The sequence below is a fragment of the Aotus nancymaae genome, unplaced genomic scaffold (genome assembly GCF_030222135.1).
Source record: "Aotus nancymaae isolate 86718 unplaced genomic scaffold, 86718_ANA_hifiasm-v0.15.2.pri h1tg000067l, whole genome shotgun sequence".
Taxonomy (NCBI): Eukaryota; Metazoa; Chordata; class Mammalia; order Primates; family Aotidae; genus Aotus; species Aotus nancymaae.
This window is the reverse complement of record NW_026988482.1, coordinates 31,310,243-31,325,878: the sequence shown is the minus strand read 5'-3', so window position 1 is coordinate 31,325,878 and position 15,636 is coordinate 31,310,243. Positions and strand designations below refer to the sequence as shown.

At 43.9% G+C, this 15,636-nt stretch overlaps 1 protein-coding gene across 6 annotated transcripts in view; it reads left to right on the top strand.

The window, feature by feature from the left end:
* ARHGEF3 (Rho guanine nucleotide exchange factor 3) overlaps positions 1-15,636 on the top strand; it is a 336,225-nt gene that overhangs the window by 254,283 nt on the left and 66,306 nt on the right. For 2 of the 6 annotated variants that reach the window (XM_021671651.2, XM_021671648.2), the window contains exon 1: positions 5,457-5,703. The exons of the other annotated variants lie outside the window; for them this stretch is intronic. In XM_021671651.2, coding sequence (XP_021527326.1) covers positions 5,608-5,703 — 96 coding nt within the window. In that variant the 5' untranslated portion in view covers positions 5,457-5,607. Of the gene's footprint in view, positions 1-5,456; positions 5,704-15,636 lie in introns of those variants that run through there. 6 annotated transcript variants of the gene reach the window in all.

The following is a 15,636-nucleotide window of genomic DNA, read 5'->3' as shown; positions in this document are numbered from 1 at the left end:
GTTTAATACAAGTGTGTATTAAACATCTGCCTGGCATAGAAGTTCAGGAATGGGTGGAGAAGAGGAGGGGAGAAATGTATCTAATTGAACACCTGACTATAATAAGCATTCATTAATTATTTGATAAATGAGTGAATGGATGGATGAACAAGACTTTAAGAAAAAAGACCTTCTCCCTCCTCCCATTCTGTCTCTTTCTTTCTCTTCCTTTTTCCTCCTTCCTATTTTCTTCTCTTTCTCTTTAAAAAAAAAAAAAAAAAAAAAAAATAGAAAAAAGAAACTCAGGCCAGGCATAGTGGCTTATGCTTGTAATCCCAGCACTTTGGGAGGCCAAAGTAGGCAGATTACTTGAGGTCGGGAGTTCCAGACCAGCCTGGCCAACTTGGTGAAACCCCATCTCTACTAAAAAACAAAATTAGCTGGGCGTGGCGGTGTACACCTGTAATCCCAGTTACTCAGGAGGCTGAAGTGTGAGAATTCATTGAGCCCAGGAGGTGGAGGTTGAAGTGAACAAGATTGCACCATTGCACTCCAGCCTGGGCAACAGAGCAAGACTCTGTCTCAAAAAAAAAAACCAAAAAACAAAAAAAAAACAAAACTCACTGTTTCTGATGTTAAAATACAATGCTAATGGGACAAATCATTGTCCTGTTGACTGAGAAGGTTATCACAGTCACATTAGCTTCTGGTTTTAGCCTCACACTGGACCTGCTCTGCTCCCAGTCATGGCACTGAGATTTAAGGAGTTGATAGATGGTCTCCAAGCCACACCTGATTGTCTACAAGTCTAAAAGGAGCTAATAACCAGTGGTGGGCTTGTGTGTTGAGGCCCACCATTCCACCAGCAGCCCAAATGACCCCCACTCAGCACAGGCAAGACCGCAGGCCCTGTGCTTGGCACTGTTCCTGCAAATGCAAAACAGCCCTCTTTATTTCAGTCTCCAGGCTTCTGGCTGGTGAGGAACACTGCCTGGCTGTGAAGCATTTTATAGGATTATAACAGGCTGTGCTGAAGGCAAGTTCTGAAAGACACTTTGTGCTGTTGCTTTGAGTGAAGCTGCCTGTTAGAGCAGTGTTGTTCCTAAGCTCATAAACACACACAGGCAGAATGGGGAGTGCTGGGCTCCTGTGGCCACTTAGCTTGGTGGCATTGCAGGGCTGGACCAGCTTCCCTCAACTGTGACACGAACCTCAGGGATGTGCTTGGAAGCCTTCCTGCAGGACTGCCTGTTTTCTGACAGTATTTCATCACTGACACCCCCGGATAGAGTCCCAGGCAAATTGCATAAAACCCAAATCTGTCAGTGGTGGAGCAATACATTACGTATGGGGAAGGTGCTAAAGTCAGGGACCAGGGTGGAAATTGCGTGAGGTCAAAAATACTCTTGAAAATGTGTTAAATGCCTCAAGGACCACATACGTGGCTTGTGTGTACCCAGAATTGCTGGCTTGACTTTGTAGGCTTTGTTGTACCAAAAATATATGTCTTTAAACACCAGAATCCTATTCTGGGTGGTGAGACATTTATGCTATAAGAAGTTTGGAAGAATCAGACCACCCAGGGGAATTGCAGATTCCCATCTTTCCTTTTGTCATTTATGCTTTTTTTTTTTTTAACAGCACTATTGAAGTTGTTACAGGCCATTAGCAATCTCTGTGCTTCTGTCTCTCTGTCTTTGCCTAGCACATATAGTGGAAAAGAGATATGTTTGCCATATATATGTTGTGTAGCCCTGTGTATTTATTGATTTTTATGGCTCCAGTATCTTTTAAGGAGAGCAAAGAAATGCTTTAAAGAAGATGGATATGACAGCCTTCTCATCATTCAATATGACTGTTCATTGCTCTGCAATAGTTGTTCTTCAACCTAAGTTGCACTTTAACATTTCTTCAGAGGCCAGGCACAGTGGCTCATGCCTATAATCCTAGCACTTAGAAAGGCCGACGTGGGCGGATCACTTGAGCTCAGGAATTCAAGACCAGCCTGGGCAACATCGTGAAACCCCATCTCTACAGAAAATACAAAAATTAGCTGGGCGTGGTGGCACATGCCTGTAGTCCCGGCTACTTGTGGGGCTGGGGTGGGAGGATTGCTTGAGCCCAGGAGGTTGAGGCTGCAGTGAGCTGAGATCATGCCATGCACTCCAGCCTGGGCAACAAATTAAGACCCTGTCTCAAAAAAATAAATAAACACATTTCTTAGGGTTTGTTTACTGTCACACTGGACTTAGGGCATGTCAGACTCCCTGCTCGGCCCTGATGATACTGCGATGAGCAACCCAGTTCCAGAGCTATCAGACTTTGCCAGGGTGACTCTTTTCTTCACCAAGTGCTATAAGTACATTTTCCAACTGGAGAACAAGGCCCAGCAAGCTCTTCTGGGGGTCAAAGCCAGTGCCTTTGATGGCCAGCGTCTTCTAGTTGAGATGGTGGACTGTGAGGGCCAGAAGAGCAGGCAGAAGAAGGGAATAAGAAGTGGCTTGAGTACTTAGGCACAGATTCTTGCTGGCCACCCAAGCCCTGTGTGAGGCATGTCACTGCCTCTGGCCCTGTCTTTGGTTACATAGTTAATCAGGGGCTATTTGGAGATGAGGTTCCCCTCACACCCCCACCAAGCTTGGCTAAGCTATTGGGGCACTTGTGTGAGCTCCCCATCAGTACAGCTGAGGCTAAAAGGATAAAGTTGTTTTCAGGAATACAAATAGGAAAAATCAGTGGTTCTGAGGTGCTCTTTCCCACCCCATGCCTCTTCTTAGGCAGTTTTCTTCCCATTGCTTCAGGTTGTATATTGAGGGAAAAAAACTCAGGTGCTCTCTTCCAATTTTAGTTGGAACCTCCACTCATTCAGGAGCCCCATTTACATGTCATAACAGACTGGCTACACAGGGCCTGATTCTTCTTGCTTCCAAAGGCAGTTTGTCTGTACTATCTGGGTAGGAAAGTAGGTGGATTTAGTGCGAGGGTGTGGACTTGATACCTGGGATGAAGAGCTATGTATTATGAGGTTTCCTGCCTGAAAAGTAGGAAGTGCTGAGTTCTGACCTCAGCTAGAAGCAAAGAACACTGTAACAGAGACTAGATATCACCATTCCTACTATCCCATGCATCCCCAAGAAGTAAAATAAGACAATGTCTCCGTAGATCACTACCTGATGTAGTCATGACTTTTCACATGAGGAGAAAAAAGATTCATCGGTGCAGCCTACAAAATAACTTTTGAGAGATGATAATTTTCGGGCTTGGTCTGGTGCCTCAGGCCGGAAATTCCAGCACTTTAGGAGGTCGAGGCAGCTGGACTGCTTGAGCTCAGGGGTTAGAGATCCACCTGGGCAACATGGCGAAACCCTGTCTCTACAAAAATACAAAAATTAGCCGGGCACACTGGTGCAGGCCTGTAGTCCCAGCTACTTGGGAGGCTGAGGTGGAAATACCGCTTGAGCCCAGGAGGAGGTTGCAGTGAACTGAGATTATGCCACTACACTCCAGCCTGAACAGAGCAAGACCCTATCTCAAAAAAAAAAAAAAAAGAAAAAGAAAAAGAAAAAGTTGATAATTTTAATATTCTAAAAAACTATAATTTCCCAAGTAGTTCCTTGAATCAATGTATTTTTCTTTTTTCTCTTGAGACAAGCTCTCATTCTATCATGAGGCTAGAGTACAGTGGTGCAATCATAGCTCACTGCAGTCTTGAACTCTCAGGCTCAGGCAATCCTCTCACCTCAGCCTTGGGATTAGCTGGGACTACACACATGCACTACCATGCCCGACTAATTTCTAAATTTTTTGTAGAGACGGGGTCTTGCTATGTTGCCTAGGCTGGTCTTGAACTGCTGCCCTCAAGCCACCCTGCTGCCTGGCTTTCCAAAGTGTTGGGATTACAGGTGTAAGCCACTGTACCTAATCAATTTTTCTTTCTTTTTTTTTTTTTTTGAGACAGGGTCTCACTCTGTCACCCAGGCTGGAGTGCAATGGTATGATCTTGGCTCACTGCAACTTCTGCCTACCTGGCTTAAGTGATCCTCCTAGCTCAGCCTCCGGAGTAATTGGTATTACAGGCATGCACCACCATGCCTGGCTAATATTTTGTATATATATTTTTTTAGAGACAGGGTTTCACTGTTGCCCAGGCTGTATTTTTCTTATAAAAAAGTTAAAAACATGAGCGTAAGTCCCTTTTGTTCACTATCTTTAATTCTTTAATCTCGAGTGCCTCCCTTTAGCTGCAAGGAAACGGTAGAAGTTTGCTGTGGATTCTTCTAGATAGTGTTCAATGTTATTTACCCACAAATATATCTGTATAGAATATATATGGTATTCTTTTGTAAATGTGTGTTTTTTAAACACAAATGGTATCGTATTGTGCTTAGTCTGCAATTATTTTTAAACTGAATCTAATACATTGGAGCTCTTTCCATGACACACCCATAGACCCATCTCCTTTTTCACTGCTGCTAAGTGGTATTACACAGAGAGGCAAGTTTATTTAAGCCCTCCTTATTGATGGATATATTACCATTGTTTCCAATTATTATTTTTACTGCCCCAGACAGGGCTGCTGCAAACAATCTTATAATCAGTCTCCTTCTTGAGGATTTACAATGTCATTGTTTCTCCAGAAAGGATCCAGAAAGGTGTGGTAATGCTGGGTTATCCATGCACACGCTTTATACTTGTCAGATTGCCTTCGAGTGTCAGGCAGCCCCTGAACTTCCTAGTCATACTTAAAAGTGGGTGCAAAGGGAAAGGTCTGGAGGGAACTTTTCCCGGGGTGGTGGAAATGTTTTGTATAATAACTAAGGAGGTGGTTATATGGGTGTTTATATTTGTCAGAACTCAATGAAGGGTACTCTTAAAATGGGTGCATTTTGCCATTTGTAGGTTATACTCCAATGACATTCATTAAAAAAATAAAATAGAGTGCAGTGGCCTGGGAAGAGGGCAAGAGAGAATACCACCCCTTTCTAATGTGGGCTTTTAAAACGCTCGCTTTCCAAGCACTTTGGAGGCCAAGGCGAGCGGATCACCTGAGGTTGGGATTTCAAGATCAGCCTGACCAACATGGTGAAACCCCGTCTTAAAAAAAAAAAAACAAAAAACGTTCGCTTCCCCCCCCAGGCTCCTTCCAGTCGCCGGGTGTCACTACAGCCTCCTTTCTACCCGCAGCCTCTTTCACCCGGAGAGTGCCAGAGAGCCCGAAAAGAGCTATCACGGGGTCGGGTTGCCCAGCAATCGCGGCCTACGCGCCACAGCGGGGCCCGCGGTCGCGTGCCCGCTGGAGAGAGAGGTCCCTCTCCACCCGCGGGATCGCCCCACGCCCCTCGCCGCCCCAGGAGGTGTCCGCGAGGCTGCACGTGGGCCCTCCCGGCAGCGCAGGGCGGTGACGAGCTGGCTGCCCGCCCCCTCCCCACCTACCAAGGCGTGGCTGGCGCGGCCCCGCCCACTCGGCTCCGGCGCCCAGTCGCGTCCCGCCCGGCTAGAAGCCGGCTGTCGGTCTCCTCGCCGCCGCCGCCGCCCGGCATCGTGGAGCTGGGGCCCCCTTTCGCCTGGGAGTTTTGTGGTCGCCTAGGATCAGCGGTGACATCCCAAAGGGCAGGCCCGGCAGCCGCCATGGTGGCCAAGGATTACCCCTTCTACCTCACGGTCAAGAGGGCGAACTGCAGCCTGGAGCTACCCCCGGCGAGCAGTCCGGCCAAGGACGCCGAGGTAGGGACGCGCCCTGCACCTGGACCTCTAGGGGCCATCTGTCTGTCTCGTCTCCCTCCGTCTCCCACTCTCGGCGCCCGCCCGGTGTCACTGTCTCTCCGTTTCCATCCCTCACTCTCCATGTGTGCCACTTTCTCTCGCTCCATCTCTCACGCACTCTTCTTTGTGTCTCCCCGTCGCCATCTCTCTCACCCTGTCTCCTTTTCTCTCACTCTTTCTCTGTGGACCAAGCACGAGATGCCTCCTCTCTCCCTGTCCCTTTTCCTGCCGGTCTGGGAGCAGCTGCCTCCTTGCCTTTGCAAGTCTCTCAGATTGTCCGTTTTCTGTCTAGACCTACAGAGAGACTTTCTCCTACTGTCAGCAAGCCGCGATGTCAGGGAAGAGCGACCCTTTAGAGTTTCTTCTTGCCTGGGTTGGGAGAGCACAGGGCAGTTCCTGGGGACCCTTCCAGCCCTCTCACCTGTCAGATTTGGCCTTGAAGCCTTTTGACAGTGAAGACAAGACACAGCACCTCTGCCTATCACCTGTGGCCAGTGAAGGTCATTCAGCTGGGGTACTGGGGCTAAATGAGTAAATTGGAGTGTCGCCGACATGGATCTTGAAAATGAATTAAACTTCTCAGGGCAATGGAAAGCTGCCTTGGAACACTGGAAACATTTCTCTTTCTGGGAACTTTCCTGTGCCTTGCAAGCGATGCAAAGGAGTGCTCCCCGCTTATGTTTAGTCTGCCTTGCATGTTATTTCTCTGGCACATAGCTCACTGGTCTTAAAGGTTGGGTTCAGCTGGAGGAAAAAGCATTCCTCTTTTTGAGGGTCTTAGGGAATACAGTCGCTTTCACTAGATTACAGCAAAGCTGTGATCCAGCTGCAGTGGAACCCACAGGACCCAGCTGGTCATTGCCGCTCATGCGTGTATCTGGGAGCTTTCCACTCTCCCACACCTCCCTCTGCAAACATCACCACCACCACTGGGGAAAGGCTGAAGGCAGGTGTGCATCCGGCCTTGTCACGGCATTCTTGAGGTTCCACCCACTTGCCTTCCTTGAGTCTGCTCAGCTGTATGCACTTGGCTCACTGAATCATGTATATTGCAGAGCACACCATCAAAGATTCATTGGCTCTAGCAAAAGCTGCTCCAAGCTGACAGGACTCCAGTCTCTGGTTGTATTCAGCTTTCTATAAGCTGAGCACAAACTAACTTCTTCCCCCTCACCCAAACCCAACCCCACACCCCGGCTGAGTTGAATATTTCACAAAGAGTTTTTGTTGCCAGCAGCTGTGAAAGTGTGATGGCCCTAGTGGCATTTGGAGTCTTATTTAAGTTTTGATCGGACAGCACCTGCAGAGAATTCAGGTTGGTCAGGCCTGGAATGGATATAATATTTTTTCAGTGGGAACTTCCTAATTTAACGAACATAGGAGCAGCCTAATTGGTGCCCACGCAAACTCCTTTTGTAAGGAAGAGAGACCTAACCAATGTAATTAATAAATTGAAGTGGGCCAAAGAAAAGAATAGTGAGGTCCAGGCATGGTGGCTCACGCCTGTAATCCCAGCACTTTGGGAGGCCAAAGCGGGCGGATCATATGAGGTCAGGAGTTCAAAACCAGCCTGTCCAACATGGTGAAACCACATCTTTATTAAAAATACAAAAATAAGCCGGGCGTGGTGGTAGGTGCCTGTAATCCCAGCTACTCGGGAGGCTGAGGCAGGAGAATCACTTGAACCCGGGAGGCAGAGGTTGCAGTGAGCTGAGACTGCGCCATTGCACTAGCATCATTGCACTCCAGCCTGGGCAACAAGAATGAAACTCCGTCTCCAGAAACAAAAAAAAAAAAAAAAAAAAAAAGAAAGAAAAAAGAAAAGAATAGTGAGGCTAGCTGAGAACTCTAACCAGTTCCTTCCTACTATCACTTAGTCCTGTGTTTTTGAGTAGTTTAGCTAAACCCCTAGGTAAAAATTGCCTGCTAATTTTATTTTATTCTTATATGTAGAATATAGATATGTCTATATATCACAAATATGATGAAACATATGTCAAATATTAATTTTCTTCATTGGTATCTGGATCTAGACTATAAAATATGACTTATTTTTCTTGTATGGGGATGTCCTGGTGTGAGAAGTAAGGCAGGGGGAGGAATGGTTTTGGAAATAGTTGGTAAATATTTTTCAGGTATCACCATTGGGGTTTTTGTTTGTTTTTTAGTGTTTAAATCAGAGTATAAGTATGCTTTATACACTTTGAGGCAGAGATGTCTTTTAGCTTCATTGATCAGCATATCACTTCCTGATAATGGAAATTGTTGGAAAAAGAAACCTAAGTGAGTTTAGTGGGTAGTTTTCTGGCTTCATTATCAGAGCAAAAGGCAACCAACCCTTGTAGCCCTAACTTCTCCATAAGCAGTTAACTAAAATATATTTTCCACCAGTAGGTGTCGTTAGTATTCGTAAATGTTTAAAAAATAGCATTTACTTGTCAGCCTTTTGAAAAACATGATTATATAATTGTTTATAAACTAGCCATTGACTCTTAATTCCTCTGAAAGTTTTTTTTTTTAAACAGTAATCGTTTTCTCTGTAGAAATAATGTGGTTATAATAAAAAGAAAAATGGATCTATCCAGAGGCCTTTCCAGGAAAACAGGACTTCTTGACCTTCAAAGGCTGTTCTAACAGAGCACCTGTGCCTTTAAACGTTTAATGGCTGTGTATAGTAACTGTTCCTTCCGAATTTGCCATGGGTAGGACAGTGCACACAGCATGGCACTGACAAGTGCCTTCTAGCATTCACTCCTATCCTTGCAGCAAGTATTCTGGGGAAGGCCACTCAGGAAAAGGCTCCTGGGGAGCAGGCAAGTAGCATTGATGTGCATTTGATACCATACACTGAGTAAAAAAAAAATATGCAAAAATATGCATTCTCTTAAAAGCAAACAAAATTTCTACTCAAGACTTAAGTGCTTTGTAATTTTTTATTTGTGCTGGTTTCCAGTGAAAGCAAAAAAATGATATTTTTAAAATGTATTTCTATTTTCTTTAAATGATCTATTTTAAGCTTTTGAAAATATTCTACAGGGATTATAATATTGCATGTCTGTTAGTATAATACTACCTCTTAATCTGCTATTTCTTATGACATGGGAGTGTGAGTTGACCTGCAAATGTTTAATTTTAATACCCATAATCAGCGAGATCCTGCTGGCTATAATCACTAATTGTGAAATCTAAGGAGCTTAGTTCATAGCTGTAGACTTTCACAGAAAAATGTGGTATGATATGGGCATTAAGTTTATTTCTTCTGATCTTTGATGCAGCTTTGCTCAGTTTATCTCTGTTTTTGCATTTATTGGTCACTCACTTCACCTGCCAGGAGGGACTGGTCTATATAGGTGCTCTAAACACTTGATCAGATCACTAAAAGAGAAACTGCTAGCTCTAATGAATTATCCTGATTGTAAGTTAAAAATCACTATTTTCCCATAAGGCTTTTAAAAAATAAATAAAAGAGGTAAAAAGAAGCAAGTCGAGGTAAGGTGGATACATTGGCTAAGGAAGCTAGAGCCTTGTGAGAAGCTTTTAAGAGTTTTAGGTACAGTCGGGAGTGGTGGCTCATGCCTGTAATCCCAGCACTTTGGGAGGCCAAGCTGGGGGGCGGGGGTGGATCCCCTGACGTCGGGAGTTCGAGACCAGCCTGACCAACATGGAGAAACCCCGTCTCTACTAAAAATACAAAATTAGCTGGGCGTGGTGGCGCATGCCAGTAATCCCAGCTACTCACTTGGGAGACTGAGGCAGGAGAATCACTTGAACCTGGGAGGCAGAGGTTGTGGTGAGCGGAGATTGCGCTATTGCACTCCAACCTGGGCAACAAGAGTGAAACTCCGTCTCAAAAAAAAAAAAAAAAGTTTTAGGTCCAGAGTTTCTGTTACTTTTAAGAATATATCTGACAACTTGGTGGACAACTTACTTTTGGTCTGAAAATTTACCATCTTAGATATTGGTTAGAATTAGGCCTGATTTAGTCAATGGTATTTGTAGCCATTGTTTTTGACTCTCAGCAGTTTTAAAAAATTGTAGCACCATAGACTATAGGCCTATCTCATGAATAGTTGAATACTAACCTGGGTCTCCAAAGTAGAGGTTCTGATTTTGACTTGGCCAGTAGCCTTGCATGGTCCTGAGAATAATGACACGCACCTAGAAATGACAGAGCTCTGCTGCTTTTCTAAGTCTACCATGTCTAGTGTCTCACTTGACACCCCAAACATGTTGTAAGGTTAACATAAAGCTTGTGCTGTTCTCTCCACTTTGTGAATAAGGACACTGAGGGGAGGTGATTTGCAGAAAGCTGCAAAGAAAATCAGCAAAGCCAAGATCCAATGCCAAATTTCCTGATAGGTTCAGTCCAGCATTTAATATCAGCATTCCTTGTAGCATCTAAGGGTGTTTACTTCTGTGGGAAAAAAGGTAGGACAGTAATACAAAACTTAACAGACTTGCAAAATATTTTAAAATACTATCTTTTAAGTATAACCTTGAGCACCTTACATAACTGAGAAGGTACCCTTTAAGGTTCGATTCTGAAAGGCAAGGTGAACCCTATACTCCTGCCATGACTTATGTCTTTATCAGTCAACATGTGCATTTGAAAATTGTATGCACCTGGGGCTGTACTCCTTGAATGCCAGCTGGAAAGCTAAAGGGATACTGGTTTCTAGTAATTTATGCATTTCTTGGAATCTGTATCATATTGTATTGAACTGATAATATACCTGAACAACCCCACGAAACCAGTCATAAAGAGTTATTGCAGTTAGAATCCTATAATTTTTTCAGATGACTAAATAGACTCCAGGAATCCTATGACCTCAGAGATCTTCCTGGGTGGGAAGCCACACAGAGCTACCCAGAAGAAGGCCATCACTTGGTATAGGATCTGGTTTTGGCCATTGAGCCATCATTCTGAAGTTATTCAATTGGAAGATTATCTTGGGGATCTTGGTCCTTAAGGATGCACGTGAACTAGCAACAGCAGAGGAAAATATGTTGATTTTACATGTGTACATTTAATGCTGTTCAAGGGCATTGACTAGAATAAGACTGTCTGAGTCTCAGTGCTGTCTCTACCACCTACTAGTGATGGGCCCTTGGACAAGCTACTGTGCCTCTCCAAACCTGTTTTCTCAATGGTAAAATGCAGATGATAAGAGTTCTAACTCCTAGGACCATAGTAATGGTCAAATGAGGTAATTCATATGCAGTCCTAACCATAGAGCCTAGCATGTAGTAAGTGCTCAAAAAATGTCATTATCATTAAGATCTTTGCATCTCAAAAGAGAGTCTTAAAATTATTTTAAGAAACATGATGATCAGGGGCCAGGCGTGGTGGTTCACACCTATAATCCCAGCACTTTGGGAGGCCAGGGTGGGCAGATCACAAGGTTAGGAAATCAAGGCCATCCTGGCTAACATGGTGAAACCCCATCTCTACTAAAAATACAGGAAAAAAAAAAAAAAAAGCCAGGCGTGGTGGCACATGCCTGTAGTCCCAGCTACTCAGGAGGCAGGAGAATTGTTAAACCTGGGAGGCGGAGGTTGCAGTGAGCTGAGTTTGTGTCATTGCACTCCACCCTGGGTGACAGAGTGAGACTCTGTCTCAAAAAACAAAAAAAAAGAAAAAGGAAACATGATGATCTACTGGGTGCAGTGGCTCACGCCTGTAATCCCAGTACTTTGGGAGGCCAAGGCAGGTGGATCATGAGGTCAGGAGTTCGAGACCAGCCTGGCCAAGATGGTGAAACCCCATCTCTACTAAAAATACAAAAATTAGCTGGGTGCCTGTAATCCCAGCTACTCGAGAGGCTGAGGCAGAAGAATCACTTGAACCCAGGAGGTGGAGGTTGCAGTGAGCCAAGGTCACGCCACTGCACTCTAGCCTGGGTGACAGAGCATGACACCATCGGAAAAAAAAAAAAAAAGAAAAAAGAAACATCATGATCACCAGCCTAATTTCCTGAATGCTGATTTACACACAGCAGTGCATTAGGGACTTTACTGAAAGTCCTTTACTTTTATCATCGCAATAATCCTATGAGGTTTGTATTAATGCTCCCTTTTGTAGAAGAAGAAGCTGAGGCTCAGAACAGGGTAGTGGCTTTCCGACGATGGCTTTGCTACTGGGTCAAGGAGATGAGACTAAAAACCCAGTTGACCCTGAAGTCTGTACTTTCCCAACCACATCACATTGCCTCTAAGTGACTAAATCATTGGTCTTCTCACCACATAACACATGAAGAATGAACCTGCCTGCCCCAGCAAATTGCCTGATGCTCAAAGGCCCATTTTTTTCCTAAGTGTCTGGGTAGGAAACCTCACCATTAGTCATTGCTTCTGGCAGCCCACTTCATAGAATAGCTGTAATCCACGGGAGTGGGATTTGCAAGCCCCCATTTGAGAGGGTTTTAGTAATTTTCGTTTTGTGTTTCTCAAGACCAAGGAGCTGTTCTTTGGCAGATTTCTGCATGCTCAGCTCTGTAGAGGTGACACTGTTAGTTCTGTTAGTCATTTTGCTTATCTGTATTAACCACCAGCCTTCTGTGTAAACCAGTCACTGGAAGGCCCAGTTACCATCTGGATATTTGCAAATTGTGTCATTTTCTTGAGATACCCTGTGATTGCCTGCAAAAATTCTGGACTGATGCCACTGTTTTCCTAACTACTGAATGAAAATAAATTACTGATCACATCCTAATTTTGTGTGTAAATGTAATTGTTATTGATGATGTGTGTATCTGGAAGGGCTACTTTGTATGTGATGTATGTGTGCAGTTGCCTTCCATAATTTGTCAGTGTTGATAATGGATAGAGGTCACACACAAAATGAGGAAATTGCCGTGACTGCATTGCCATTTATTCTTACATTGGCTCATGGACTGTCAGGAGTGAAGGCCAGTGGTTTCTATTGCCTTCCTTTTTTTATTTTTTTATTTTTTTTTATTTTTAATAAGTTGATGCCAGTAACTAGTTTAGAAGAGGCTGTGTCACATGTTAATCAGGAAAGGTTTCTGAACCTTCTACTAGCTGGGAAAGGAGTGGTTCTTTTTAAGTCTAGAAACACTTGTACCCAGACTTTCTGTTTGGACCATTGTGTCCCTTTGAGAGAAGGTAGCCCTGACTGTTAGTAAACTTCAGTTAATTGGAGCTGAACCAGAAACCTTAACAGTAAATTCATTAGACTTTTTTTTCTTTCTGGCTCTTAAGATGAGGAGGAAAGGAGTAGGAAAACAGACTTTTTTTTTTTTCCCTGAGGATTTATGAAACAAACAAATCCAGCCTCCGGGAATTGACCCAGGGTCATTGCATCAGAGGACTTCAGAGTGGGAAAGGTCTGTTGAGAACATGTAGCCCAATTCTTATCTGCTACCAGATCCATTCAATCTCTGCTTAAACACCTCCAGGGACAACATTTTAAGTTGTATACAGTTGGCCCTCTGTCTCCACTGGTTCCACGTCCACAGATTCAACCACTGATCAAAAATATTTGGATCCCAGGACTTTGGGAGGCAAAGGCAGCAGGATTGCTTGAGCCCAAGAGTTCGAGACCAGCCTGGCCACACAGTGAGACCCCATCTCTAAAAAAAAAAAAAAAAATCAAAAAATACACCATGTGTGGTACCACACACCTGTAGTCCCAGTTACTTGGGAGGCTGAGGTGGGAAGATTGTTTGAACCAGGGAGTAAAATATTAGGGAATAAAACAATAAAAAATAACAATACAACAATTTAAAATAATACAAATAAACTACAGGATAACAATAATATATATAGCACTTACATTGTTTTGGGTATTCTAAATAATCTGGAGATGATTTAAAGTGTAAGAGGATGTGTGTAGGATATAGACAAACAGTATGCCATTTTATATCATGGACTTGAGCACCCATAGATATTGGCATCTGAGAGGGTTCTGGAACCAATTACCCCCGGATACTGAAGGATGACTGTACTCTGTCTTTATTCAGTATAGATCATGAGAAAATCCTTTCTTAATTGTAATGTTGCTTCCTAGAGCTGTATATTATACAGTAATACTTTCCTCTTTTTTTTTTTTTTTTTTTTTTTGGTACAGAGTCTCGCTCTTGTCGCCCAGGCTGGAGTGCAGTGGCACAATGTCGGCTCACTGCAACCTGCGCCTCCTAGGTTCAAGCCATTCTCCTGTCTCAGCCTCCTGAGTAGCTGGGGTTACAGGTGTGCACTACTATGCCCAGCTAATTTTTGTATTTTTGGTAGAGACAGGATTTCACCAGGTTGATCAGGCTGGTCTTGAACTCTCGACCTCAGATAAACCACCCACCTCAGCCTCTCAAAGTGATGGGATTACAGGCATGAGCCACTGCTACTGGCCCAGTAATACTTTCTTATGTGTTATCCCCTTCAGTATTTGAAAACTATTCCCTCTGCGCCTCTCCCACTCCACACACATGTGCATTCTCTCCTCTCCCTCCCTCCTCTCGGGTGCTTTCCTTCTCCTGGGCAGGTGCTCCTGTCCCCTAACTTTTCCAAATGTGACATACTGTCCTATCTCTTTCCTGAGCTTGCTTATTTCTCAGGATATCTTTAGTGTGCCTGAAAATCTTGAGTATTGATCAGTGTAAAGACCCTGTATGATGCTGTGTCAACAAACAGGATTTCTGTTAGGCTTAATATGCTTCCTTAGACAATAGAAGTACACTACTAATACATTGAAAAAGATTTTTGAAATAAAGATGACAGACTGACCAGAAAAGCCAACAACCTCTCTGTCCTACAATAGGGCAATAGCTCCATGACCATGGCCTCTGGCACAGGGGTCCTTGACATCATTTGCATCCATTACTCATTAGCAAACAGAAATACCCTAGTGTTCCTGGAAAAAATAAAGAGAAAAAAGTGAAGCATGATTATATACTCATTTTAACCAATTTAAACCTATATGTGTGCATGTGAGATGTAAAGAAGTGGGGATAGGGTTGTTGCAATCAGGATACCTTCTTCCTTTTTCATTGTACTGAATAACTCTAGAGCAATGCCACCCTGTGTTCAGATAGAAGTCAGTTCTTTTCTTTTTTTTCTTCTTTTTTTTTTGAGATGGAGTCTCACTCTGTCGCTCAGTCTGGAGTGCAGCAGCAAGATCTCAGCTCATTGCAACCTCTGCCTCCTGGGTTCAAGCTATTCTCCTGTCTCAGCCTCCTGAGTAGCTAGGACTACAGGCATGTGCCACCACGTCCAGCTAATTTTTGTATTTTTAGTGGAGATGGGGTTTCACCATGTTGGCCAGGCTGGTCTCAAACTCCTAACCTCAGGTATTCTGCCTGCCTTAGCCTCCCAAAGTGCTGGGATTGCTTGTGTGAACCACCACACCCGACCAGCAGTCACTTATTTTTACATGCATTATCTCCTTTGAACCTTGCATTAGATGAGGGAACTGGGCAAGGCAAGGACTGTTCTTTTTTTTTGTCAGTTTGTTTTTCAGTTTTCTTTTTTTGTTTTTTTCATTTTTTCTTCATTTTTCTTTTTTTCTGGAGCTGTCCCTTTTTGTCAACTGAGGAAAAAGAGATTCAGAGAGATTAGGAGGCAGGGCCCAAATGTTGGTTCCTCCTTGCCCAGCCTTGACCTCTTGGTCTGCCACGATGTTGGCTTAAGCCAGTCATGGTCCTGTGTAGGTCATAAGCAGCACTGTCTCTCTGGGGAATGTTCTAAGTGAACCCCATAAAAGTTATCCAGAACACCGTACAGAGTAATCTCCAGCTGCAAGGCCCCACATTAAATTCAATGTGAGATCACTGTTAAAACGAAAATCCCACAAGGAATGGATAGATACAAACTTCTACACATATAGGTGTTTTATTTTATTTGTTTGTTTTAGAGATAGGATCTTATTCTGTTGTCTAGGCT